Raw genomic sequence first — 23,948 nt, 5'->3', positions numbered from 1 at the left:
AGCTGGTTCCCAGCACAGTTACAGCCCTCACTCTGCATCTCCCACTGGGATTCCCTCAGTGCCCCAAAGGTTAATCCCGGTCCCATCTGCTCCTCCCTGTGCTTGGCATCCCCCTTCCTGCAGGCTCCAAAGGTCTAACACACTGTTCCTTGTGTTCCAGGGAAAACTCGGCGTGCCAGGACTGCCTGGGTACCCGGGCAGGCAGGGCCCGAAGGTAACGGGATGGGATGGGATGGGATTTGGGATTTGGGATGGGATGGGATTTGGGATGGGATGGGGTGGGATTTGGGATGGGATGGGATGGGATGGGATGGGATGGGATTTGGGATGGGATGGGATGGGATTTGGGATGGGATGGGGTGGGATTTGGGATGGGATGGGATTTGGGATGGGATGGGATTTGGGATGGGATGGGATGGGATTTGGGATGGGATTTGGGATGGGATGGGATGGGATGGGATGGGATTTGGGATGGGATTTGGGATGGGATGGGATTTGGGATGGGATGGGATGGGATTTGGGATGGGATGGGATTTGGAATGGGATGGAATTTGGAATGGGATGGGATTTGGGATGGGATTTGGGATGGGATTTGGGATGGGATGGGATTTGGGATGGGATGGGATGGGATTTGGGATGGGATTTGGGATAGGATGGGATTTGGGATGGGATGGGATTTGGGATGGGATTTGGGATTTGGGATGGGATTTGGGATGGGATTTGGGATGGGATGGGATTTGGAATGGGATGGGATGGGATGGGATTTGGGATGGGATGGGATTTGGAATGGGATGGGATGGGATGGGATGGGATGGGATGGGATGGGATGGGATGGGATGGGATGGGATGGGATGGGATGGGATGGGATGGGATGGGAAGCCCAGGGACACAGCCCAGCTCAGCCCCCACTTGTGGGATGAGCTCCTTCCTTCCCACTCGTGCAGGACAAAAATAGGGATGGACAAAAATAGGGTTTGAGCTGGTGGAATTCAGGGGCTGGCTGTTCATGGCTTCAGTCCCAAAATGGTGGGAAGAGCTGGAGAAGGGCTGGGACGTGCAGGGACGGATCCAAGCAGGCTCCCTGGGAGCTTTCCTGCTGCTAAAAGGCATTACAGTCCTTCTCCTTGGATTAGGGTTTTTATCCTCCAAGATAGCGCTATCTAATTAATTAAGGAGAATTGCTAATGACTCAGGGTCTCCCTGAAATGAAAATAAAGCTTCCATTTGCATATTTGCAAACATCCTTTGTAGATTCTCTCCACGCCCACCTCTGTTTGGGCCGTTTTCAAGGCATTTTTTTAAATTAAAACTGTGAATTCCACTCCATAGACTTAGGCTCCAGCCCAGTTTTTGCATGCCCTGGAGGCTTTGGGAACTTCTGTCTTCGTTAACTTTTTTGTAAGAATTGTATTTTATTATTCACGTTCACTGCTTAAAAAAAACCAAAAACAACCAACCCAGGCTTGTTTAATTCTGGAGACATAATTATCTGCAAGAGATTGTTTCCTGCTCGTGGTGGGGCTGGTTTATTTTTTCATTTGCATTTTATATCTGGAGTAGGGTTGGAGGGGTGTCTTTTTGCATTTTCTTGGACTAATCCATATTTTAAAAGCAGCAGCAGCAATTCTCCAGGCACTGACATCAGAAAGGAACAAACCAGAGTTAAATTTTCATGCGCACCAGAGTGACTTAGGAGCTAAAATCCCGAATCCTTCCTGGGCTCCCATCACAACCCTGGGCTTGGGTCTTTGCAGTGACTGCTAATGAGCCATGGTTATTTATTTTTTGGTGGTGTTTTTGGAGCACATTGAGTTTCTGAGGTCACCCCAGGGCTGGTGGTTTTGCTGTTATTGGAGGGAGGTTCAAGGGACAAGGGCCGGGAGCTCTGGGGTCACTCCAGGCCGGCAGGGGCTGCTGGGGGTGGCAGAGCTGTCCCTGCTGTGTCCTGAGCCTCTCCCTCTCTGTCTGCTCTTCCCAAGGGCTCCATCGGCTTCCCAGGATTTCCAGGAGCCAACGGAGAGAAGGGCACACGGGTAAGAGCTCCTTTTTCCGCTGCTTCACTGATTGGTTTCTCTCCAAAGAGATGTGGGGAGCATTCCATTGCTGGGCTGCTGCTCCAGAGGCTTTTCCATTTAGGAATTGCCCAAAAAGGCTCATCCCAGGACGAGGTTCCTGCTGCAGGACAGGAGGATGGTGGTGGTAGCACAGCCAGCAGCTTCCCAATTAAACCCTGGAAATTTTCCCCTCAGGATATTTTAAGAGGCTCCTCTGAACCTGAATCCTCCCCGTGCTGTCAGACTTTGCTCAGGGCACAAAGAGCTCTTTAATTAACAGTAATTATTAGAGATGGCTGAGTCTGTTCAGAAGCAGCCAAAACCATCTTTCACCTAACTTGAAATTCTAAATGCATGGCTGAGAACACTCTCAGTGCTTTTAATAAGCTGCTCAAAATTCAGAGACACCCTGAAAATCAGGGGGTTTCATCCCCCAGCCTTGTCTCTGCCTCTCACCCCACCTCCACAGCCTTCTCTCAGAATAGGAATTGTCTAAATATACTGATTTATTTTTTATCTGCTGCAGAACATGCTCAAATTAAAGGATTCAGAGTACAAACAAAGTCATTTTCTGCACCAGCTCCGGTCACACTGACAAGAAGGGGGAGTGAGGACAGCAAGTGGAATTAGTTTCCTTTTTACTCTCATTTAAATAGAAATGACTTCTAACAGACGGCTTTGAGAGGAGCCCAGCAAACATAAATCACTTTGCACTGCATTAATATCCTGCCACTGCAATTTGGGTTCTATCCACCCCCCTTTTTTATTATTTCATTTCATTTGGAACTACAAATGCTCATCCTCATCCTTCCTTCTGCTCTGGCTGGGCAGGAGGAGGAAGGCCAGGAAATTCAGCCTGGAATTCCCTGGAATTACTCTTCTCCTTCTCAAATATCCAGCAATAAAACCCCTGGGCTGGATTTTTGGGGAGTGTAGAACGGCAGGGGAGGGATGTGCTGCTTTGAATCCCTGAGCATCCATGAATGATTTTATTCTGGGATGGAATCAAATCCATCTGGGACGGGAAACCTTCCAGGGAGTGGAGAAGGTACCAGGAGCTGGGCATTTCTGAGGCTGGAATGAACCCTGAGGGGGTTTAGGCTTGAATTTTGGCATTATCCAGCCTGAAAGAGACTGGGGAGGGAGCAGACCCCATGGGAAAGGACCCAGCTTCAGAACCAAGCCATGAGAAGACAAAAATTCAGCGTTTTCCTCATTTTTATTCCAAGTGAGCTTTGTGCCTTTAACAGAGGTTGTGAGGATATTTAGTTACACCCTGGCATGCTACACATTTCTTCAGTTCAGGAATTTAAAAACAGTTTTTTAACCTTTCAAACATTGATTTATTTCATGGTAATTCCAATTTCTAATTTTTTTTTTTTTTTTAATTTTCAATGGGTGATTAGACCATTTCTACCATTTAATACACAATTCATCAACCTGCATTCACTTTATCAGTGTAGAGAGAGATTTTCATGGACAAATCTTTCCATTAGCAACAGGAGCTCAGCTTGGAAATTTAAGAGTAGCAGCAATACTGATTTTCAGTCACAGCTTTGTGATCCATCTCAATTTTTATTTTTTTTTTATTTTCTCCCAAGTATCCCATTTGAAAGAAGAGAAAAGCAATTATGTACAGGATTATAGTCTGACCTGGGGTCACTCTGCTCCAGTCCTCATCTTAATTTAAGCCTCGTTGAGTCCAACTTGATAAATCCCCCTCTGCTTCTCCTAAGACCACTCAATTTGCTGGGTTTGTGAGTGTGTTCACATGGAGTCAAGAAAGAGAATTTCCAAGATTTCCTCCTTCAGTTCATTGTGGAATAACTCAATTTGCAGCTGCAACAACCCCAAATCATTTGTTTGTCTTTTCTTTATCACAAATTCCCATTTTGCTCTTCAATTCCCCGGTTTATGTGGCCAAAATCGCGTAAATTCCACATTTCTCTCCCAAAATGGAACTCAGCTTTCCAGCTTGTTGTTTCAGCAGCACTAAGAGTCTTCACAAGGTCTTAAATAATTAAAAAACAAAAGGTGAAAATCAAAGGTGGAAGGGCAGGACCTGCACAGGCAGCTGAATTTTAGTGCTGATGTGCTGAACATCCCCAAACACAAAAGTTCAGCTCGTGGCTGCTCAGTTGTACAAAAAAGGGCTGGAAAGGTAAAAATAGGGAAGGAAAAAAGGGATGAAGATGATTAAAGGATGAGTCTGGGAAAAGATTGGGAGAATTGGGATTGGTGGAGAAGAGAAACTTTGGGGTGAGCTGATTGTGGCCTTCCAGAACCTGAAGAGAACCTGCAGGAAAGATGGAATAAAACTATTTAAAGGAGCCTGGAGTGATTTTGGATGGGGCTTGGAGCAACCTGGGATCGTGGAAGGTGTCTCTGCCCATGGGAACGTTTGGAATGAGCTGAGCTTTAGGGTCCCTTCCAAGCCAGAGCAACCTTTGATTCTCTGTTTGGTGCTTTTGGAGAATTCTGACCCATTGAATCCCCTAAGAGCTGCCCATCACCTCAGCTCCAGGTGGGCTCAGGATCATTTCAAGCCTTGCTCATGAAATCAATAATTAACATGAATAATAAATCTTATTTTAAGGGCTATTTTCTGCCATTTGCAGGGGGCAATAGCGTGGAGGTCCCTAAATCCAACTACTTCTTGGTGTGCCCCGAAAATAATCTGAATTTAGCTGCCTTCACGTCAAAATCCTTGTTTGAAAAATATAGGTCTGTGTACATTTGCAGGGAATATAAATTCTTTGCAACTGTACATGGGGCTGAATGCATGATTAATGACAGCAATAAGCAGGGGGAAATTTAGCTTAAAAATAGAATTGTGGGAGAAGAAGAGCAGTGTGGGGCTACCTGAGGGGAGGCAGCACCCCTTCCTCCCCACCTGCTCCCAATTTAACTTCCCAGAGCTCCAAGAAAACCAGCTGGAGTACTTTAAAGTGAATTTTGTAATTAATTAACAAAAAAAAAATGCCAGCAGGCTTTAATAAATGGAGCTGCAGAACAAGGAAGATTCAGCAGGACTAATTTTAGCAGCTGGAAGAAAGTTGATGGTAAAGTTTTCCAGCTCCTGTTTTATGTTCTGCTGGTTAATGAGTGTCAGAGCCAAGCAGGCAGCGCAGCAAGGTGATGGATTTGGGGCAGAAAACGGAAAAGGGATATTTTAAGCACCCAGTGTTTCTTCCATGGGAATCGAGGCTTCCTCTCCTTCCCTTTCACAGGTGATTGGTGCCATGAACGGGCTGCAGGTCCACATGGGCAGAGTCAAACTTCTCTGGGGGTTTTTGGCCACTTGACACAAGGCTGGGCTTTTAGGCTATCCCTTTGCTTTTAGGCACAGCTTAATCTGCTGCCAGATTTCGGTAGAGCAGCCCGTGCTTTTTCCATGGCAGGATTAATCCCAGTCCCAGGGAGCTGAGTGCAGCTGTCAGATCTCACTGAGAAATGACGCCTGGAATTCCTTGTTTAGCTCCGAGTTAGGGAAGATGTGGAAATGTGTGGGGCAGCTGGATTGGCCTGTGTACCTGCTCCGAGCAGGAATCTGCTGTCACACCTTCCAAATCCCACAGCAACACGTGGGAGCAGCGGGGTGAGGACCCTGCCCCGCCTCAGGAGCAGGGATCAGTGGGGATAAAAGGATTACAGGTGTTGGGGTGGGGGAGCTGAAGCATTTTTGGCTGGGTTTTTGGGATACTGCATGGTCTGAGGGGGTGGCCTCATCTTTGAAAGCGTTTTGGGGTTTTAAAGGACTTTGGATGTTTCTCCTGAAGAGATTCATTCCCTCATTGGTTCTCTGGGCGTTGGGATCACTGTCCAGACCTGCCCAAGTGCTATAAATTCAAATAAGTACAAGAATCAGGAGATGGAAGTGAACCTGCTGCTGACTTGTTCATGGCAGATGAGAAACAGAGAGGTTCTGAGGCAGTTTGTGCGTGGCAGGCTCTGCCGTGGGTTCCCCTGCCGTGGGTTCCTCTGCTGTGGTGCTGCTTCCTAATCCCTTCTCCTTTTCCATTCCAGGGCACTCCTGGCAAACCAGGTCCGAGGGGACAGCGTGGTCCGACGGTAATGAGCCAGTCCTTCATCTTTGTGCCTTTCCAAACCTTGTCCTGGCCAAAGGGAAACTGGGATGTGCTTTGTTGTCCTCACTGGGGAGGATCTGACCTTCAGCAGCTGCAGCCACGGGGACACAGATTTGGGGCTGGGTCTCACCAGTGAATGGGGTTTAAATCTTTCTGAAGGCTTTCCTGTCACCCCTTGCTGCTGCTGGGATGATCTGTTGACCCCAGGTGCTTGGGGCAGCAGAACGGCCTCAAATGTCACCTTTTGTGTCTTTTCAAGGGTCCACGTGGGGAAAGAGGCCCCAGGGGAAGCACTGGAAAACCTGGCCCAAAGGTAAGGCTTGGGGCAGCCTTTGGGGTCATGTCCCAGCCAGTGTTGGTGTAGAGAGCATCTGTTCATCACCCTCCTTTCCTTTTCCATTGGATTTGGAAAGCTGAGCCCTCCTGAGGTTCATTCCCAAAGGCAAAACACGTGCCCAGGTTCTGGAGATGGCCCAGGAGCCAACAGGACATCGAGTGCATGCCCAGACCATCACAACTCCGACATCAGCGGAACCCTACAGCCCCTAAACCTCCCCTAACCCCTCATTTTTGGGATTTAAACAGAGTTTAAACCCCCTCAGAGTCCTTAGGCTGTGTTGTGGGTCAGGGGATGTGGTGCTGTTGGTCTCCAGAGCGAGCCCACTGCTGAGCCAGGCAAAAATGTGGGATTTTTCTCCCAGCCAGCCCAGAGGCACTGACAGATTACCTGAGCATTGATCACCAGGCCTGGTGGAAGCAAAGCTTTTGCTGTGAGACATTGTCACCACCGTGCTGCCAGATCTGAAAACAAACATCTGTTTGTGTTGGCATGAATTTTTGTTAAATCCCTCCTCTTTGGGGTGGCATTCATCTCTCCAAGGGAGGTCACTGTGTGGTGGAAATATCCCAATCTCCCCAGGATTTTTATGAAGGGATGTGGGGGGAACAAGCAGCTGCTCATTTGTCACTGACTGCTGCTCCTGTCACAGAATTATTATTAGAGAGGGCTGGGGGAGTTGCTGGGCTGGGTGTCACCATGGGCTTGGTGCCATCTGAAGCCTTTGCACACAGAAGCTGTGATTCTGATTTGGGTGTTTTTGAAATGTTCTCTTGTTTTATTTCTTCCTAAAAGGGCAACTCTGGTGGTGATGGCCCCCCTGGTCCTCCTGGAGAAAGGGTAAGATGAGCTGAGGGTTAAGCAGTGCTCAGTCCCGTGCTGTGGCAGAGCAGGTGGGGTTGCAGGGCTGAGAGGTTTCCAAGGTGAAACGTGCTGGTGTGGAGAGAGGGCCCCCAAGCCACCTACAGCCCTTAGGTCCTGCCTGAGCTCTCCAGGGAAGGCCCAGGTCAGTGTTTGGTGGAAGCATCACTCGTGGGAGAAGGGAGAAGTCACCCCTGGGTGACTGCAGGCAGCCAGAATTTCAGGCACTTTCTGGAGGATGTGGTTCTCCAGGACCTCCTGCTGCTTTCCCCAGATCACAGTCAGGTGGGAAATCCTGAAACAATGGGACTTTCATGATTTTAGCCTCAATTTCTGCTTTCTTTTTTTTTTTTTTTTCCTCCCACTGGGTTTTGTTCTCTTTGTAATTTTTTCTACACAATCACCCAGCATTTGGCTTTCCAGATCTTTGTGCTTACCTGCTGCTCACACAGAGGTAATATTTCATATCAAGTGTTCCAGGTTCCTTAACCAAGTTCTCTGGCTTGTCTTTCATCCCAGGGACCACCAGGGCCTCAGGGACCAACTGGATTTCCTGGACCAAAAGGCCCCCCTGTAAGTAACTCAATTCCTGGGACATCCTAAGGAATAATCCAGTCTTTCCCACCCAGCCTGAGCTGATTTCCTGACAAGTGATGACATTCCCAATGAAAGGCATTTCTGAGACACGCTTATAACAACCTGATGGTTTCAAATTTTAAATAGCCAAGTAAATTGCTGCTGATTATAAATGTTCATTTCCTTCTGACTCAGGATTTCTGGGATCTTTCATGGTTGTTCTGTGCTTTATTTTCCCTCTGTGGACACGGAGGACAGCACAGCACTGCTGTCTCTGCAGTTGTTGTACACTGAGGGGGGGACCTCAGAAATAGTTTGGGAGTGATTTCCTGAGTGTGGTGAGCAGCTCCTGTAAGATAAATCCTTTGGGAGATGTGTGGGAAGGAAAAGGGTGCAGCTTTTAGGGTTCTGCACCTCCAGTTCCCTGTGAAAAGCTGGGAACTGAGGTGAGCAGGGCTGATTCAATGTTTGTCACAGTTTTGTTACCGAGCACTTGGTGATGCTGCTTCTCCCCCTGCTTTTCTGCCACAGGGTCCTCCTGGGAAGGATGGATTGCCTGGGCACCCTGGACAGAGAGGAGAAACTGTAAGTAGCCAAATAATCTTGGACTGGACATTACTCCAGAGCTTCCTTTTGGTTCCTCTAAACCCTCCTGTGCTGCTGGGGAGATGCAGCCCCACGTTTGGACTGTTTGCATTCCCTGAGGGTCTGTGTCTCTCCAGCTGCTCAGGGTGGTCTGTGGGAGGCAGCCCACTTCTCCTCACTTCCCAGCAAATGAGCATTAAAAAGGTTTTGCACATTATGCATTTTTCCCCCTCAACTTATCACACAATTTAATTAACTTGCCTGGCATTTGCTAAGCAATGCAGTGCAAACACTGCTCAACCCAGCAGCAGATGTTTATTTACACGCTATAAGACTGATTTTAAAACAAGGGGTTTGAGGTATTTTTGAGCCAAGTCCTCAGGCCAGGATTAACTTAAAGGTGAAGGGTTTTCACCTGCCAGAGCCTGACTGACATTGAGTCTTCCTTGAGTTTTCCAAGACATCCAAGGACATCTCCAGCCAAGGTGAAATTTTGAAATGAGAAGTTTGACAGCATCTGCTGTCATCAGCCTCTGAGACTGGAATCAAAAGCATCAACCTCCAAGTCTGCAGGAAGGAATGGAGAATGGTCTTTTAATTATCATGAGGTCTGAAAGTTCTCCCTAATAGCTTTCCTCAATTTGCCTCTCTGAGGAAACAGAATCTCTGTTAACCTGTGCCATCAGCCTTGCAGAGATCACTTTCCCCTGCAGACCCAGGCAGCAGAAGTCCCTTTTCTGTCCCCCTTTTCCCCTCACAGTGCAAATAAAGCAAGGAAAGAAACATAAAAATGAATGAAATGCTCTTTCTACATCAGTAGCCTGATGAGTGCAGTGTACCTTCGTGCAAGATTGGAATCTCTGTGTCAAACACTTCCCCTTGTTTAAGTTCCCACTCAGCAGCAAACAGGCACGCTGAGATATTTGGCCATATTAGATTTGCAAAGATTGGCTCTTAAAAAATCGTGACAGATTCTAAAACCTCTGTGCCCAAGGCTCAAAGAGTACAAAAGGAAACCCCTTTCTTCAGGTTAATAAGGAAAGTCCTGCACAGAAATGCTCTAAATACTTGTCTGTGATAAGAGTTTAAATTGCACTTTCATTTCCCAAGGATATTTTGCTGTTTTCCCATCAGTGACAGGATATTTTCTGATCTGCAGGCAGCCAGAATAGAATGGAGGAGTTATTTAAGCACGACAGGCTAGTGTTGGCATGGGATTTATCTGATCCTCTTTTGTGGCAATGAGAAAATAGCCCTTGTGCCCTAAATGCCATTCCTCAAGCTTGTCAGCAGGCTGGAGTAACAACCATAATTAATGTACTTTTTAAGGAGTAGCCTGGGAGAGCCAAACAGTTGCAGTGGTGAGAGTTCCTCGTTGTCACTCTTCAAAATGCCATTGGAAGGAGCTGTCATGGAGGCTTCCCTGCTCATCAGCCTTTGGAGACAAACACGGCTGTGGTTCCTTTCAGCAAATGTTGATGGAGGAGATAAAGCTTCACTCAGCCCCCACGGGTTGTGGTGCTGCCCCTGAGCTTCTGGGAGCTGAGCTGAGACAGAACTGAGCCTGAATCAGCACCAGAATGGGGAGCACGATAAAGGAAATAGCTTTTAAGAATTGCTCAGCATGAAGAAATTCACACTGATTTTTAAGAGCCATTTAATAGTCATTAATGGCATTTTTAATTGCCATTTCCTCTATAGTTTTACAAGCATAACAGATTTTTATATATATATAAAATATATATGGCCAAACCACAACAGCTCCATCCAAACAGCAGAGCTGAGCTTTGAGAATCCCTTCTTCTTCCTCTGCTTCACCCTTTATAAATGTACAAAGACATTTTTCCCACTTTCTGTTTGATTTCTTATTTCTTTTTCCTTCGGGTGCCAACCCTGGTCAGCGGTTTCACTGGGGGAGGAACAGCTGGTGGCAGTGTGACCCTCACAGGAGGAGTCCTTGGCAGAAGTGTCACCTCTTTGTCTTTTCCCTTTCTCCAACAGGGTTTCCAAGGCAAGACTGGCCCTCCAGGCCCCCCTGGTGTTGTAGGACCTCAGGTAAGAAGCAAATGCTCGTCCCTGCAACTGGTCTTCACTGGTTCAACTGGAGCTGCTTGTGCAGCAGGGACTCCTTTTCCAGGGAAGGCAAAGCCTTGTCGGGTGGCTTTGGAATTCCTGAGGCAGGTGTGAAATCCACCCCCATCCCCAGCTCACCTTGCTCAGCGGCTGGGATGGGGTTTAGACAACGGTGAATGAGGTGGTTCCTGTGAACTCAGCACAAGCACCCTGCTGTAAAACCGGTGTAGGGTGGGAACCCAGCTCAAGAACACAAACCCAGCTCAAAAACACAAACCCAGCTCAAAAACACAAACCCAGCTCAAAAACACAAACCCAGCTCAAAGACCTGAAGCTGACAGGGAGTTAAATGAGATGTCCATGGGCTGTGCAGCTGCTGGTGGTCAGGGCAGAGCAAACGTGATGCCGGAGTGCTCTTCCATGGTAACTTCGCTTACAGAGTTTGTAACAAACTCTTCCATGTCACTGTGAGGAAAATCATCCCGCTCACACCTGAGCCAGGCTCTGCCAGAGCTGGGCTGCTCTGCTCTCAGTCATCACGAGCTCTGTGCAATGAGAACAAGCACAACTTCCAGTGAGCCGACACCGAGCTGGACTGGGCTTCGGCTGGAGCCTTCTTCCCTGAACTGCTGGGGAGCAGCTCTTTAATTAGAAAGTAATTAATTTGTCCTCTTTAACGACAGCGTAAAGTCCCTGATTTGTAAATTCCCTGATTAGGGGCAATTCCCCGACGGCTCTGTCTGTCTTCTCAAGTGCAAATGAGGTTCGGTGGCAATTTCTTGGGGCTCTGCTGGGCGTAGTGTCTGTGATCTGTGGCTGCTGAGTGAGCCCTGCGTGCCCCAAGTGCCCCCCTGCAGCAGGACATGAGTTATAGCCCTGTCCCCAAAGCCACCCAAGGGCAGGGACATGGTGGTTTTGTGCACGTGGCTTTTGTCATCCTAAAAGCTGGCCTTTGGGGAGCCCTGGGTGACACTTGTCACCTTGAGTGCCCTCGGAGGGCACAGAGGCAGCCGCTAATTGCCAGGGACTGCGAGCCTCATGCATTATTTATGCCCCTTCCGAGCAGGAATCAGCAGAGTTGGAGAGTGCTTAGGAAGTTTTCAATTAAAAAGGAAAAGCTAAGCATAATAGTTGTAGTGTTAACATCTCATTTGGGCGAAATTTGCTCTCCTCCAGAGGTTCCCAGTCTGCCGAGGGTGATGTTGGCCACTTCCAGAACGTGGTGCCTGTCGATGCCAGAGGGGGAATCTCTCCCGGGATTGCTGGTGGCACTGAAAGGCAGCTTTTCCATGCCATTACAGCCCAAAGGACTAAACTAATACCCTGCACTTTTTCCTTCCTCAGTTGTTCTGCCAATACCCACCCCATTTTCTCCGACTGGTTTTTTCCAGGGTCCGACTGGTGAGACTGGACCCATGGGTGAGCGGGGCCATCCAGGCCCTCCAGGCCCCCCGGGTGAACAAGGCCTTCCTGGCCTCACTGGAAAAGAAGGGACCAAGGTAGGGACTGGAATTCACCCTCCTTGCTGCCCTCCCTGGAGATGGAGAGGATGATTCAGAAAAGAAATGGAGCTTCTGCCTCATCCCAGCTGGAGGCTGAGGAGAGGAGCTGGGCCTCCATGGAATGTGCAGGTGCTCAGCTCTTTATCCCTGTCCTTGCAGGGGGATCCTGGTCCTGCTGGCCTCCCAGGGAAGGATGGTCCCCCAGGATTGAGAGGATTCCCTGGAGAACGAGGCCTCCCCGGCCCCATTGTGAGTAGAGGATGCTGGCTCCCTCCAGCTGGAGAATTCCCAGTTGTCCCAGTTGTCCCCCTCCCCAAATAACTTTGTTTTCCTTCCTCCAGGGTTCTCCAGGGCTGAAAGGCAACGAAGGTCCCCCAGGCCCTCCAGGCCCAGCCGTGAGTATCCCTGTCCTTGCAAGGCACCACCATTTACAAGCTTGGCAGGGCCAGGCCGGGGTTAGTCACAGCTCCAGGCTTTATCCCCATTTTCCTGACGACTCCCTGGATGTTCCTTTACTTTACAAGCCCTACATGTAACAGCTCAGTAATTTTGTGGGGTCAGCTGTGGGCGTACGTGACAGGCTGAGGGAACTGCAGGGGTTCAGGACATCCAGGATTTTGTTTCTAATCCACCTGCTTTCCCTCTGGAAGTTGTCTCCACTTGAGATCCCTGCTCAGGGCCACCCTCCTGCAAGGAAACATTCATCATCCAACCCTCCCTGCTGGCTGTGAAGTGGCTCATGCTCTTGTTCCAGGCTGTTTATGTGTCCCCAGGAACTGAGCTGTCTGCACAATCCAGAGGAGAATCCAGCCCTTCCAGACATTTTAATTCAAAAAACCGATCTGCAGGGCCCCTTAGGCTGGTGGTACCAACTCTTCATGTGGCAGTTATCCCATCAAATGTGCACAAACATGGATGAAGAGCTTGGATTTCTCTCTGTCTGGGCATGGGTGAAGCTTGATACTGCAATTAATGCTCCTTTCCTCCTCCTCCTCCCACCAGGGCTCTCCAGGGGAGCGTGGCCCTGCAGGATCAGCTGGCCCCATAGGATTGCCAGGGAGACCTGGCCCTCAGGGACCTCCAGGACCTGCAGGTGAAAAGGGAGCTCCAGTAAGTACCAGTATGGAGATGTCCAGTTGTGGGACAGCTGGAGATGTGTACAGTGGGGAGCTGGGCGTGGAACAAGTCCTTGTGGAGATTTAAATCATAAAAAATAAGGAATTCAATTAGGAAGGAATTCAGTTAGAGAGGAATTTTCTGATCTGGAGCACATCAAACCACTGAATGCCAGCTGCTCAAGTGCCCCGTTGGTGACACCCCTGGCTGTGACCCCTGGGACCCACTGTCCTCGGGCAACGAGAAGGCCTGGGGGCTGAAAAGGTGACACACAGCCTGTGTCACCTCCTGCTGACAAACAGCCAGAGGCCAGGCCTGTGGGCAGAGAACTGAGCCAGCCCCAGCAGCAAAATGAGCCAGAGGGATGTCAGGCTGCTCTGGTGGTGCACTGATATTGGTGGGTTGATATCAGAAGTGTTTATCAGCCACGCTTGCTGGTTTGTTAGGAACTCCAGCAGCAAATCCAGAGGTGAGAATTTCGTGATGGATCAGTCTGAGGAACATCTGTCCTGCTGAGTACCTACAGGATGTGTCAGTCAGGGCAGGGATGAATAGGCAATTTATATGGCATCTAATTTATTTAGAGGAGAGCACCCAGGATTCAGATGCAATTCAATTATGGGTGCAGAAACTGGAAAATATTCACTGTTCAGTTCCTGTAAACAAACAAATTTGATTGAAGGCTCCTGCTCAAAGGAGTACAAGTAGATGTTGACACAAAGATTGTTTTATTCACTTCAGGTGGTTTTATTTGTCCTGAATCTCAGGATGGGCCTCCTGAGAGCCCCCCTTAGTTGGGGGTCAGCCAGGGAGGGAGCAGCAGTGAATGCTGGGGCAGCCAGGACCAGAATCAGCAAAAATTGGCTTGTGGGAGTAAAAATTACCTGGGGTCTTGTTTGTCATCCAGACAGAGATGGCAGAGGGTTCAGATTAAATCAGATTATGTTGCTGTAGCAGTGAAATTGCAGCTGTGATCTGGGTATTCACTGCTTACATTTGTTTGTTCTTTTCATTATCCCTCAAGACAGAAGTTTTGTCTCGTTTCAGACAAGGAGCACAGATGAAATATCAGCTGGAACCGACTTTTCTGTTCCAATCCAGCCAGGAGTCATTAGCAGCTGAATAAAACCAGAATGAGCTGTAATGGCTCGGTTGGAGAGCTCTGGGTGTGACCTGCCTGTTTTTCTGCTTCCAGGGGGAGAAGGGTCCCCAAGGACCGGCTGGCCGGGATGGCATCCAGGGCCCCGTGGGACTGCCGGGCCCAGCAGGTCCTGTTGGACCTCCTGGAGAGGATGGAGACAAGGTGGGGACAGCTCCTGCTGCGTGGGGTCACTCTGGCAAGGAACTGGGCAACGTTTCCACCGTGGTGCATCCCACAGTTGGGTGGGATGTGCTGCTGGAGGATTTTTATGGAACTCGCAGTCCCATGGGATGATTCACACATTCCCACAAAATTCCCTGAAATCCAGTTTGCCTCCCCCAAACCTGTAGCAGGTGCCTGCCCACAGATGCCCAGCCTCTCCAAATTTATTCCCTTTGCCCCCTCTGTCATTAAGCCCCTCTGGAGTGGAGAATTCCCAGGAAACATCAGCTGGGATAAATCCCTCGTGGCTGCTCACAGGCTCTGCAAGGTTCAGCTTCTTGCATCGCGTGGCAGCCGAGGGATTGAGGGATGGAAAAGGGTTTGGTTGCACCTGGGGTGGCCAAATCTCTGGAATGATTCAGCCCACTGTGGTGTGTCTCTGTGGGATTTGTGGTGAGGATGCAGACACACAGGGCTGTGGCTGGGATGTTGGGACGTTGAGTGGTGGGGGATTAATGTTGTCCCTTTGTTCCTGGCAGGGTGAGATCGGGGAGCCTGGGCAGAAGGGCAGCAAAGGTGACAAGGGTGAGCAGGTGAGTGGAGGGGACTCTGCTGTAGCTGCTTCTCTTGACTGTGGTTCGTTGTGTGACTTGCTGGAAATAGAAATTAAATTTACATCATTTTCTAATGTTGATTCATCTTCTCTGCTTCATCAAATACCCACATGATGTAAAAAAAGAGTGAGAGCCTCAAGTGGGAGCCTCCAGCTCCCAGGAACACTGAGATATTTCCACATCACCCACTTAGCATGGAAATATCTGTGAAATATGGGCAGTGCTGCCATCAAAGTTGAGTCTTTGGCTGAAGTTCCCTTTCTGATTTAGTTGAAGATGTCTCTGCTTTTGACAGACGGGTGGACCAGGAGATTTTTAAAGGTCTCTTCCAACCCAAACCATCCTGTAATTCTGTGGTAATTCCAGTTCCACACCCTGTATGTGCTGCCCAGAGCCTGAGGAACATGAGTTACCCAGGAGTTAGGGCTGAGTGCTGACATTGCTTCGCTGCAGCAAAAATGTGTTTGGATGTGTCTGCTCTCCACTGGCACCAGGGCTGAGGAGTGCTGGGGTGTCCAGGGAGACCTGACCCTGTTCTCCATCTCTCTTTTGGGAATTAATGCAGTTTTAATGGAGATTGTGTTGAAGGAATTCACCTTTTTCCAGGTGAATTTGTCACTCTGCTCCTAACACTGACATTTCATTTTGTGTGACAGGGTCCCCCAGGCCCCACCGGTCCTCAGGGTCCAATTGGTCAGCCTGGCCCAGCTGTGAGTATTGCTCCTTATTAGCAGAAGTCCCCTTTTTTTTCCCCAAAAAGCTTCCTGGGAATCACTGGAATGATTCCTGCCTGGCACTGCTGCTGCCAACAGGAGCAGGGGGTGGTGGGATGGGGTTTTTGTGGCCCCACGTGTGTCCTGGGCTGATCAGAGCCTTTCCTTGTAGGGAGCTGATGGAGAGCCCGGGCCCCGAGGACAGCAAGGCCTCTTTGGGCAGAAAGGTGACGAAGGACCCCGAGGTTTCCCCGGTCCCCCCGGCCCCGTGGGCTTGCAGGTGATTTGCAGCATCCAGGGAGGGTTTAGGGTGGTGAGAGCTGGGGCTCACCTGAGATGTTCACAGCTAAAATTCATCCTCTGCACCTCCACAGGGCCTGCCTGGACCACCTGGGGAGAAGGGAGAAACGGGTGACGTTGGGCAGATGGTAAGGGTCTTCCATATTTCTTTTTTCCTCACTGGCAATGCTCTGAGAAACACATCTGAAATTTGGTCCTCCTTTTCTCTCAGGGTCCACCAGGCCCACCAGGACCCAGAGGTCCATCTGGGCCACCAGGAGCAGATGGTCCACAGGGTCCTCCTGGAGGAATAGGAAATCCTGGTGCAGTAGGAGAGAAGGTAAAGCACCCAGACGAGCCTGAGGCAGGAGCTTGCTGTGCCAGCAGAAAGCTCATCCCCCTGCAGAAATGTGAATATTTCCATCCTCTTTTTCCCTGTGCAGGGTGAACCTGGGGAATCTGGTGAGCCTGGTCTCCCTGGAGAGGTTGGCCTGCCGGTAAGTGCACCCTGGGAGAGGCATGGATGTGCTGGAGAAGTGTGGATGTGGATGGGACAGCAGGGACTGAACCAGGCCTGTCCTGGATTTGGGTATTGATGACACATTGCCACGTTCCTGGGTATTTATAGGATCACGTTTAGTCACCAAATCTGGGCTACCCACGACTGAACACCATGAACACCACTCAGTCCTTGTGGGAAGGGACTGTTAAATCATGTCCTTGTGTTTGGAGACACAAATAGAGCTTCTTGCTCAGAACTGATTAAAGGATAATTAGAGATCAGTAGGGGATTTTTTCTCCTGGATAATAAAAGTTTTGGTTTTTTTCTTTAAAGGGTCCTAAAGGTGAAAGAGGTGAAAAGGGGGAAGCAGGTCCCTCTGGTGCTGCTGGTCCACCTGGCCCCAAAGGCCCTCCAGGTGATGATGGCCCCAAAGGCAGCCCTGTAAGTACCCCCTCAGTCTTGCCTTGCCTTGCCAGCAGAGATTTCTGCATGAAAAGATGTTCCCAGAGATATCTGTGGAAATTTAAAATTGTTTCCTAACCATGGAATTGTTCCTCTGCTGATCCATGATCTCAGCCCCTTTCTTTAGGGTCCTGATGAGGGAAAGACCCCATATTTCCCAGAAATACTGGAATCATCACTGCTTTTTGCAGGCTATCAGGAATCTCACCCCACGGAGAGGAGCTGCAGTAGGATCACTTTGTGTTTTTAGCTTTCCAAGGTCTGCTGCACCAGAGCAGAACTTCCAAAATAGGATCAAGGAGATTTATTGGATTTGGGAACTACCTGCACATCCAGCTCCCTGCTGCTGCTAATTTCCACAGCTCTGGTGAAGCCAGTGGAGCTCTGCTGATTTTACCAGGGGACAATGGTACAGGGTTTATCTTACAGGCTTCTCTGATGCTTGAAAGTTCTGATGAGATAAGGCAGGATGGCACAAAGAAGCAGAGGAGGCAGGGGAGTTTAGTCATCCCTCCTAACAGATGGGATTTGGGATATCTGTGATGGGAAGCAGGCTGCTCCTGGAGTCATGTGAAGCACCCGACAGACATTGTATGGGGAAGAATGGTGAAGTGTTTCAGTCAATAAATGCTCTGAGAGGCTCCTCCTGTGCAAAATGTCACACATTTGCAGAAGCAAAACCTTCCAATCTGCACGTTGCCAAAGTTGGGAGGATTCTGCTGTCACCCAGCCAAAGGATTTCTGAAAAACTGGGATGGAAGCCCCTGTGTTGCCTTTGGAGCTCTGGTAGTCAGGATGCAGCTCTGGACTGGCTGGGACAGGGTGAAATCACTGCAGCTGCTGAGATGGGTCGTGATTGCAGAGATTGGGGTTTTACTCCATTGGGTGCTCCCCATGTCACTGGAGCTCTCCAGGTGCAACGTCTCTGACTTGGGAATATTCTTCTCTCTTTGCAGGGTCCAGTTGGTTTCCCTGGTGACCCTGGTCCTCCTGGAGAGCCTGGCCCAGCTGTAAGTGTTGGTCTCACTGAGCTTTCTCCTCCTGGTGTGGTGAAACTCAACTGTGCTGCTCATTCCCAGCAGCTCCCCTGGCATTTCCTCTGCTCAGCTCCATTCACACCCTAAAAAAACCTCCTTGTTTCTTTTTCCCTCCCTCTTTAGGGTCAAGATGGTCCCCCCGGTGACAAAGGTGATGATGGTGAACCTGGACAGACTGTGAGTACCTGGAGAGAGGAGAGCTGTTCCCCACAGTGCCCATGGCTCTGTATCAGCTCCAGGGACACTGAGCCTCTCATTCCCACCAGAATTTCCCACTGGGAATTGTGTACTGAAAATCTCATTCTCTGCTGTGTCATCCATCCATGGTCCATCCATGGTCCATCCATGGTCCATCCATCCATCCCTTATCCATCCATCCATCCATCATCCATCCATCCATCATCCATCATCCATCCATCATCCATCATCCATCCATCCATCCATCATCCATCATCCATCATCCATCCATCCCTCATCCATCATCCATCATCCATCCATCCATCCATCATCCATCCATCATCCATCCATCCATCCACCCATCATCCATCCATCCATCTATCATCCATCCATCCATCATCCATCATCCATCCATCATCCATCCATCATCCATCCATCCATCCATCCATCCATCATCCATCCATCCATCCATCATCCATCCATCCATCATCCATCATCCATCCATCATCCATCCATCCATCATCCATCCATCATCCATCCATCCATCCATCATCCATCCATCATCCATCCATCCATCATCCATCCATCCATCATCCATCCATCCATCATCCATCCATCCATCCATCCATTATCCATCCATCCATCATCCATCCATCATCCATCCATCCATCCATCATCCATCCAGCCATCATCCATCCATCCATCCATCCAGTCTTAGCTCTACATCCTGAAAGTATAAACTGTCTCCTGTAAAAACAGTATCCAAGCCTTTGATTGTACCTTTTTCCCAGCCTTCTGGCATTCCATGGTGGGAAGGGTTAAACCAGGATCCCACCTGCACCTGAGGAGGTGCTGGCTGGGAGTTCTGACCTCCCACACCCAGGCTCGGCACAACCTGGCTGAGCTCTGGCTGCTCTTTCCCACATCCCATGGGGCACTCACAGCTTGTTCCCCTCCCCTCTCTCCCTGCAGGGCTCCCCTGGGCCCACAGGAGAGCCAGGCCCCTCCGGACCCCCTGGAAAAAGGGTGAGTTGGTTGTTTAGGGACATTTTCCCAAATGCATTTCTATTAATTTTTTAAAACTCATGTTGTTACTAAGTCTACAATAAATGTTGTGTAAATACCATGTAAAATATGTGATAATTAAAAAAAAAATAAAATGATGCGCCATCCACAGCCGTTGGAAATTGATGGGAAGCTGCCAGGCAAATCCCATGGATTTTTTTTTTTAAGGGTATTAACAGCCCAAAGAAAATCCAAGGATGAGGTACTCTGTTCTTCCTGCCTTGTGGCAGAACCCAGGGATTCATTTAGCAAGGAGATAATTTAAAAAGCTTTTCAGGGATATTTGTCTCCATTTTGTCTCCTTCCCTCGGGCCGGAGCATCATTTTGCTAATTCCACTGGACCGTTGCAGATCAGCAGGATCTGATTGTGTTTCCCATCTATTCTGGGCTTTCTTTAGGGCCCTCCTGGTCCAGCTGGTCCTGAAGGAAGGCAAGGAGAGAAAGGAGCCAAGGTAAGAGCTGAATGGGATTCCATTTGTGCTGTGTCCTTGATACTCCAAGAGGAGCTCCCTCTGCCAAAGCAGGGAGTTGATTTTGCTGCGTGTTACAGCAAATTAGCCTGAATTTGGGGCCACTGGCCTCAAATCTGAGCTTATGTTTCAGCCCTTAACAAGCTCTGTGGAGATAATTAGGGCTTGGTAAGGTCATGGGAATGTTTTCTTTCGTTTGAAACATCCAAGTGCTATATTTGGCAATTTAATGTGTTGTAAATAATGGGGTGTGCACAGCCCCGTGTCCTTTCCCAGGGCGAACACGGCATTAATGGGCTGGGATTGTTTGGGTGGGAGTGCTGGGGAAATGGAGATGGGATTGGAAATTACAGATCCCGTTGTGGCAGCACAGGGGAGGGAGGATTCATGGATGGGTGTCCCAGAGCCAAAGAACAGCTCCTGCTGGAACTCAGGCAAGGCTGGAAACTGAAGGAGTTTGGAGAGTGCCTGAGCTGGAGGGAGCAGCAGGAAACTCAAAGAGCAGAAAGTTTCATGTGCTTTGCATGGATCTGCATCCACTCCGTGCCCTCCTGGCACCATCTCACAAAACCAGCTGATGTCCCAACACAAATTCAACACCCTGCCTCCCCATCCAGGGGGAAGCTGGTTTGGAAGGACCTCCTGGGAAGACTGGGCCCATTGGTCCCCAAGGTGCTCCAGGGAAGCCTGGCCCCGATGGCCTTCGTGGGATTCCTGGTCCAGTTGTGAGTATTCCCACTTGGAGAAAGCTCAGGTTTGTTCCTGTATCCCACCTGCTTGGGAGATGCCTCTTCCCAGTGTTCTGTCCATGCTGGAATGCCTGACAGCAGATAAAGCATATTTCATGGGGATAATGGGATGGTGAATATCATCTCCCACATGTGTCATTTGAGTCTTGGGTCTTCAGCCGCTCTGCAGGAGTGATTTTCCTTGACCTACAAAGTCCCTTTTCCAGCAGAGATTTGAGCATGGAAGGAACATAAATCCTTTTGCTTTTGCCATCTGTGAAAAGCCAGGACAAACGTTCCCTGGCACAGGTGAATAATCAGAATATTCCCAGCTGGGAGCACTGCTGTCACTGGGAATGAGGGAATTGCACTTTTTTACAGGGTGAACAAGGTCTCCCAGGATCCCCTGGCCCAGATGGTCCTCCAGGCCCAATGGTACGTCCAGAGCATCCAATTCCAAGAGTTTTTGAACTGGATGAATGAGTGTGACATGAATTCATTCCCTCTTTTGTTTTCCCCGTGTCCCAAAGGGCCCTCCGGGCTTGCCTGGTCTGAAAGGAGACTCTGGTCCTAAAGGGGAGAAGGTGAGAATCCACACAGGATCCCATTGCCTGATCCCTGCTGGGGTGTGGGGACACAAATGGCACTGCAGGGGGGTCCTGTAGCTGGCAGGACGAGGCTGGGGAGTGTCACCAGCCCCAGTGACAGCTTTAGAGGAGAGCTGGAGCACTCTGAGTGTGCCCCCAGGAGCTGAGCTGTGGGTGAGTGTGGAGGTGCAGAGCCCTGGCCCATTTCTGGGGTGATTCTGCACTCTACAAACATTTCTGGCACATGTATGTATTTATATAACCCCAGGGAATAAGCAGCTGCTCCAGTGCAGAGGTTCTTTTGATATTTGTAGCATTTTCTGCTATAAAAATCTCCTATTTTGCTCCACTCTGCTACTTCCACGTGTCAGGGATTGCTACAAACTCCTCTCAGCTCGCTCAGATATTTGGGATTGGGTCTAGAAATGTCTCTGCTGTCTCCAGTCAGAAATCCTAATTAACATCTGCCATTTTCCCCCAGGGTCACCCAGGTTTAATTGGTCTTATTGGACCTCCAGGAGAGCAGGGAGAAAAGGGTGACAGAGGTCTCCCAGGCCCCCAGGGCTCAGCAGGACCCAAAGGAGAGCAGGTAAATATTCCATAAAACCTTCATGGAAAGTGCAAGGGAGTATTGCACCCTCGAGGAGGTGCAGCACAGCAGAGATGGGCAACCCTGGCAGGAGATCCTTGGCATTTTTTGAGGGATATTAATGTGGTTTATTCAATGTGTGAAATATGGATCTGCTCCAAAATGACCCATTTTAGTGGGAAGCAGATTCTCAAGGGTCGTATGAAAGAGTTGAATAGACTTGAAGGGATGGTGCCATTAAATATTCATCTAAAGGGCTGGTTCTTAAAAAGTGTGAGCCTAAATGAGATAGGAGCTTCCTTTTCCATGCTCTAAACACCAGGAAAAGCTCCAGATTGGACTGGGATCCTCCAAAACTGGGTGGTCACCTGTGAGCAGGGGTTGGATGTGCAATTTTAGGTCAGAACTGTAAACCAGTATTATTTTGCTGTTGTTTTTTAGGGTATCACAGGTCCTTCTGGACCCATCGGACCTCCAGGGCCCCCAGGATTACCGGTAGGTGACAATCAATGGCCTTGGAATTCCTTGGGAGCTGCACAGGCCCTCAGGAGCCACTTTGGTGCTCTCAGAAATGCCCAGCACGGCCCTGACTGTAGGAGGGTGTTGGTCACAATTGGTTTTTTCAGCTGAGCCCTTTAAAAACACTTGGATGAGTGCCAGGAGCTCTGGAAGTGATGTGGGAGATAGGCGCCGGGAAATTGTCCCACCCTGTTTCTCTGCCCCCTTCTTTTGGAATAGCCACAATCCCATGGGGATTTCTTGCCCTTTTTGCTGATTTTTATCACTTTTTTGGATGCCCAAAGGCCTCGTGCTGCACCCTGGGGTGCCCAGCTGAGTGTCCTGAGCACAGAGCTGGGATCAGCCCCACATTCCAGGAATCACCCAGCTGTTTTCCCAGTCCCCACTGGAGGAGTGTGGAGCTCTGCCACAAAAGCTTTTTTGTCAGTTGGCAAATAAAAGCAACACCCAGCTCAAGTGGATGGGGAAAATGGAAATATAAAAGGAGTAATTTTTTTTTTTAATTTCCTTTCTGAATTCTCTGCGTGGAAATGAACTGACTCCTTTCTGTATTTGTCTCTCCTCAGGGTCCACCTGGTCCCAAAGGTGCTAAAGGCTCATCAGTGAGTATGGACACAGCTCAAGGAAGAGGCTGAGGGGTTTTATTGAGTGTGGGACACACTGGGACTCCCCTCATCAGTAAAATTACTGCAATTAGCAGCCAGGACTGATCAAACTCGGCTGTTCCAGGCTGCTTAAGCCCAAGAATGGTAACTGGGGAAGGTTTCTGTGCCACAACTGCACTTTCCTGAAGAGCAGAGCAGCAGAGATCACAAGGAGCAATCCAGAGATTAGTCCTGAGGAGAAAAGCTGCTGCTGGAGAGTGCAGGGGATTAAAAATACTCCATGAAAAGCGGGAGGTGGGAAGCTGGAAAGTGAAGAACTCTGTGAGAAATGAAACTCTGGAACTTTGTGGTGCAGACCCACTGTGCAAGCAGCTAAAAATTCCTCTTTTTGGGCAACTTCTTAGTGTCTTCTCGCCATCCAGAATTCAATGTTTTATTAATTTGAAGATTTTATTTGACTTGCAAAACTGTTGGATTGGTTCGGAGAGTTAAAGATTTTATGCATTTTATGCATTCCGTAGGAAGCATAAGAAAAATCTGACTGGAACTCCAGGTGTTTGATCTTTTCTTTTACCTAAACACCAAAAATAACCAAAAAATACCATTTTCTTGGGATGTGGGTCCAGGGAGACTCCTCTTGTGTGCCTGAAGGGACAAAAATGAAGTTTCAGGCACTGTTAAAATGATGTGATAAAAATACCAGGTGAATTCTCCTGAGTGACTCCTGATTTTTCCTTGTTTTTCCATTCAGGGTCCCACAGGTCCAAAGGGTGAATCAGGTCTTCCTGGGCCCCCAGGGCCTCCTGTAAGTAGAAGCCATAAGGTGAAGCATGAAATGAGGTTCAGACTTCATGGGTGCTGGAATTTGGGGAGCAGAAAAATCTCTGGACAAAGATTCCTTGCCAATCCTAGCAAAGGGTTGGAATCTTCTGGAGACACTGGGGGAGAAAGCAGGGTGGGAAGGGAGGAGTTATTAGTGGGAAGGTGGAAGAGGACAAGGAGGTGGAAGATGTTGAATCCAGAGGTTTTACCAGCACCATCCATGGGTGTTTTCCACGTCCAGTGTGTATTTGGCGATGTTGCTGCTTTGTCCATCTCTCGTGTC

At 49.1% G+C, this 23,948-nt stretch overlaps 1 protein-coding gene across 3 annotated transcripts in view; it reads left to right on the top strand.

Moving 5' to 3' along the window:
* The window catches only part of COL5A1 (collagen type V alpha 1 chain), a 132,427-nt gene that overhangs the window by 96,374 nt on the left and 12,105 nt on the right, over positions 1 to 23,948 (top strand). For 2 of the 3 annotated variants that reach the window (XM_014258008.2, XM_005529211.3), the window contains exons 31-61: positions 161 to 214; positions 1,980 to 2,033; positions 6,081 to 6,125; positions 6,402 to 6,455; positions 7,275 to 7,319; positions 7,860 to 7,913; positions 8,448 to 8,501; positions 10,503 to 10,556; positions 11,966 to 12,073; positions 12,236 to 12,325; positions 12,418 to 12,471; positions 13,079 to 13,186; positions 14,388 to 14,495; positions 15,035 to 15,088; positions 15,766 to 15,819; positions 15,995 to 16,102; positions 16,197 to 16,250; positions 16,334 to 16,441; positions 16,545 to 16,598; positions 16,937 to 17,044; positions 18,022 to 18,075; positions 18,226 to 18,279; positions 19,252 to 19,305; positions 19,744 to 19,797; positions 20,433 to 20,540; positions 20,925 to 20,978; positions 21,074 to 21,127; positions 21,612 to 21,719; positions 22,161 to 22,214; positions 22,805 to 22,840; positions 23,595 to 23,648. In XM_014258008.2, coding sequence (XP_014113483.2) covers positions 161 to 214; positions 1,980 to 2,033; positions 6,081 to 6,125; positions 6,402 to 6,455; positions 7,275 to 7,319; positions 7,860 to 7,913; positions 8,448 to 8,501; positions 10,503 to 10,556; positions 11,966 to 12,073; positions 12,236 to 12,325; positions 12,418 to 12,471; positions 13,079 to 13,186; positions 14,388 to 14,495; positions 15,035 to 15,088; positions 15,766 to 15,819; positions 15,995 to 16,102; positions 16,197 to 16,250; positions 16,334 to 16,441; positions 16,545 to 16,598; positions 16,937 to 17,044; positions 18,022 to 18,075; positions 18,226 to 18,279; positions 19,252 to 19,305; positions 19,744 to 19,797; positions 20,433 to 20,540; positions 20,925 to 20,978; positions 21,074 to 21,127; positions 21,612 to 21,719; positions 22,161 to 22,214; positions 22,805 to 22,840; positions 23,595 to 23,648 — 2,106 coding nt within the window. The other variant, XM_088065622.1, reaches the window with a different exon arrangement.

The sequence above is a fragment of the Pseudopodoces humilis genome, chromosome 22 (assembly GCF_049639895.1).
Source record: "Pseudopodoces humilis isolate 2021_Gansu_Grassland_sample_001 chromosome 22, ASM4963989v1, whole genome shotgun sequence".
NCBI lineage: Eukaryota > Metazoa > Chordata > Aves > Passeriformes > Paridae > Pseudopodoces > Pseudopodoces humilis.
The sequence above is the reverse complement of the archived record's forward strand: the minus strand, read 5'-3'. Positions and strand labels throughout refer to the sequence as shown.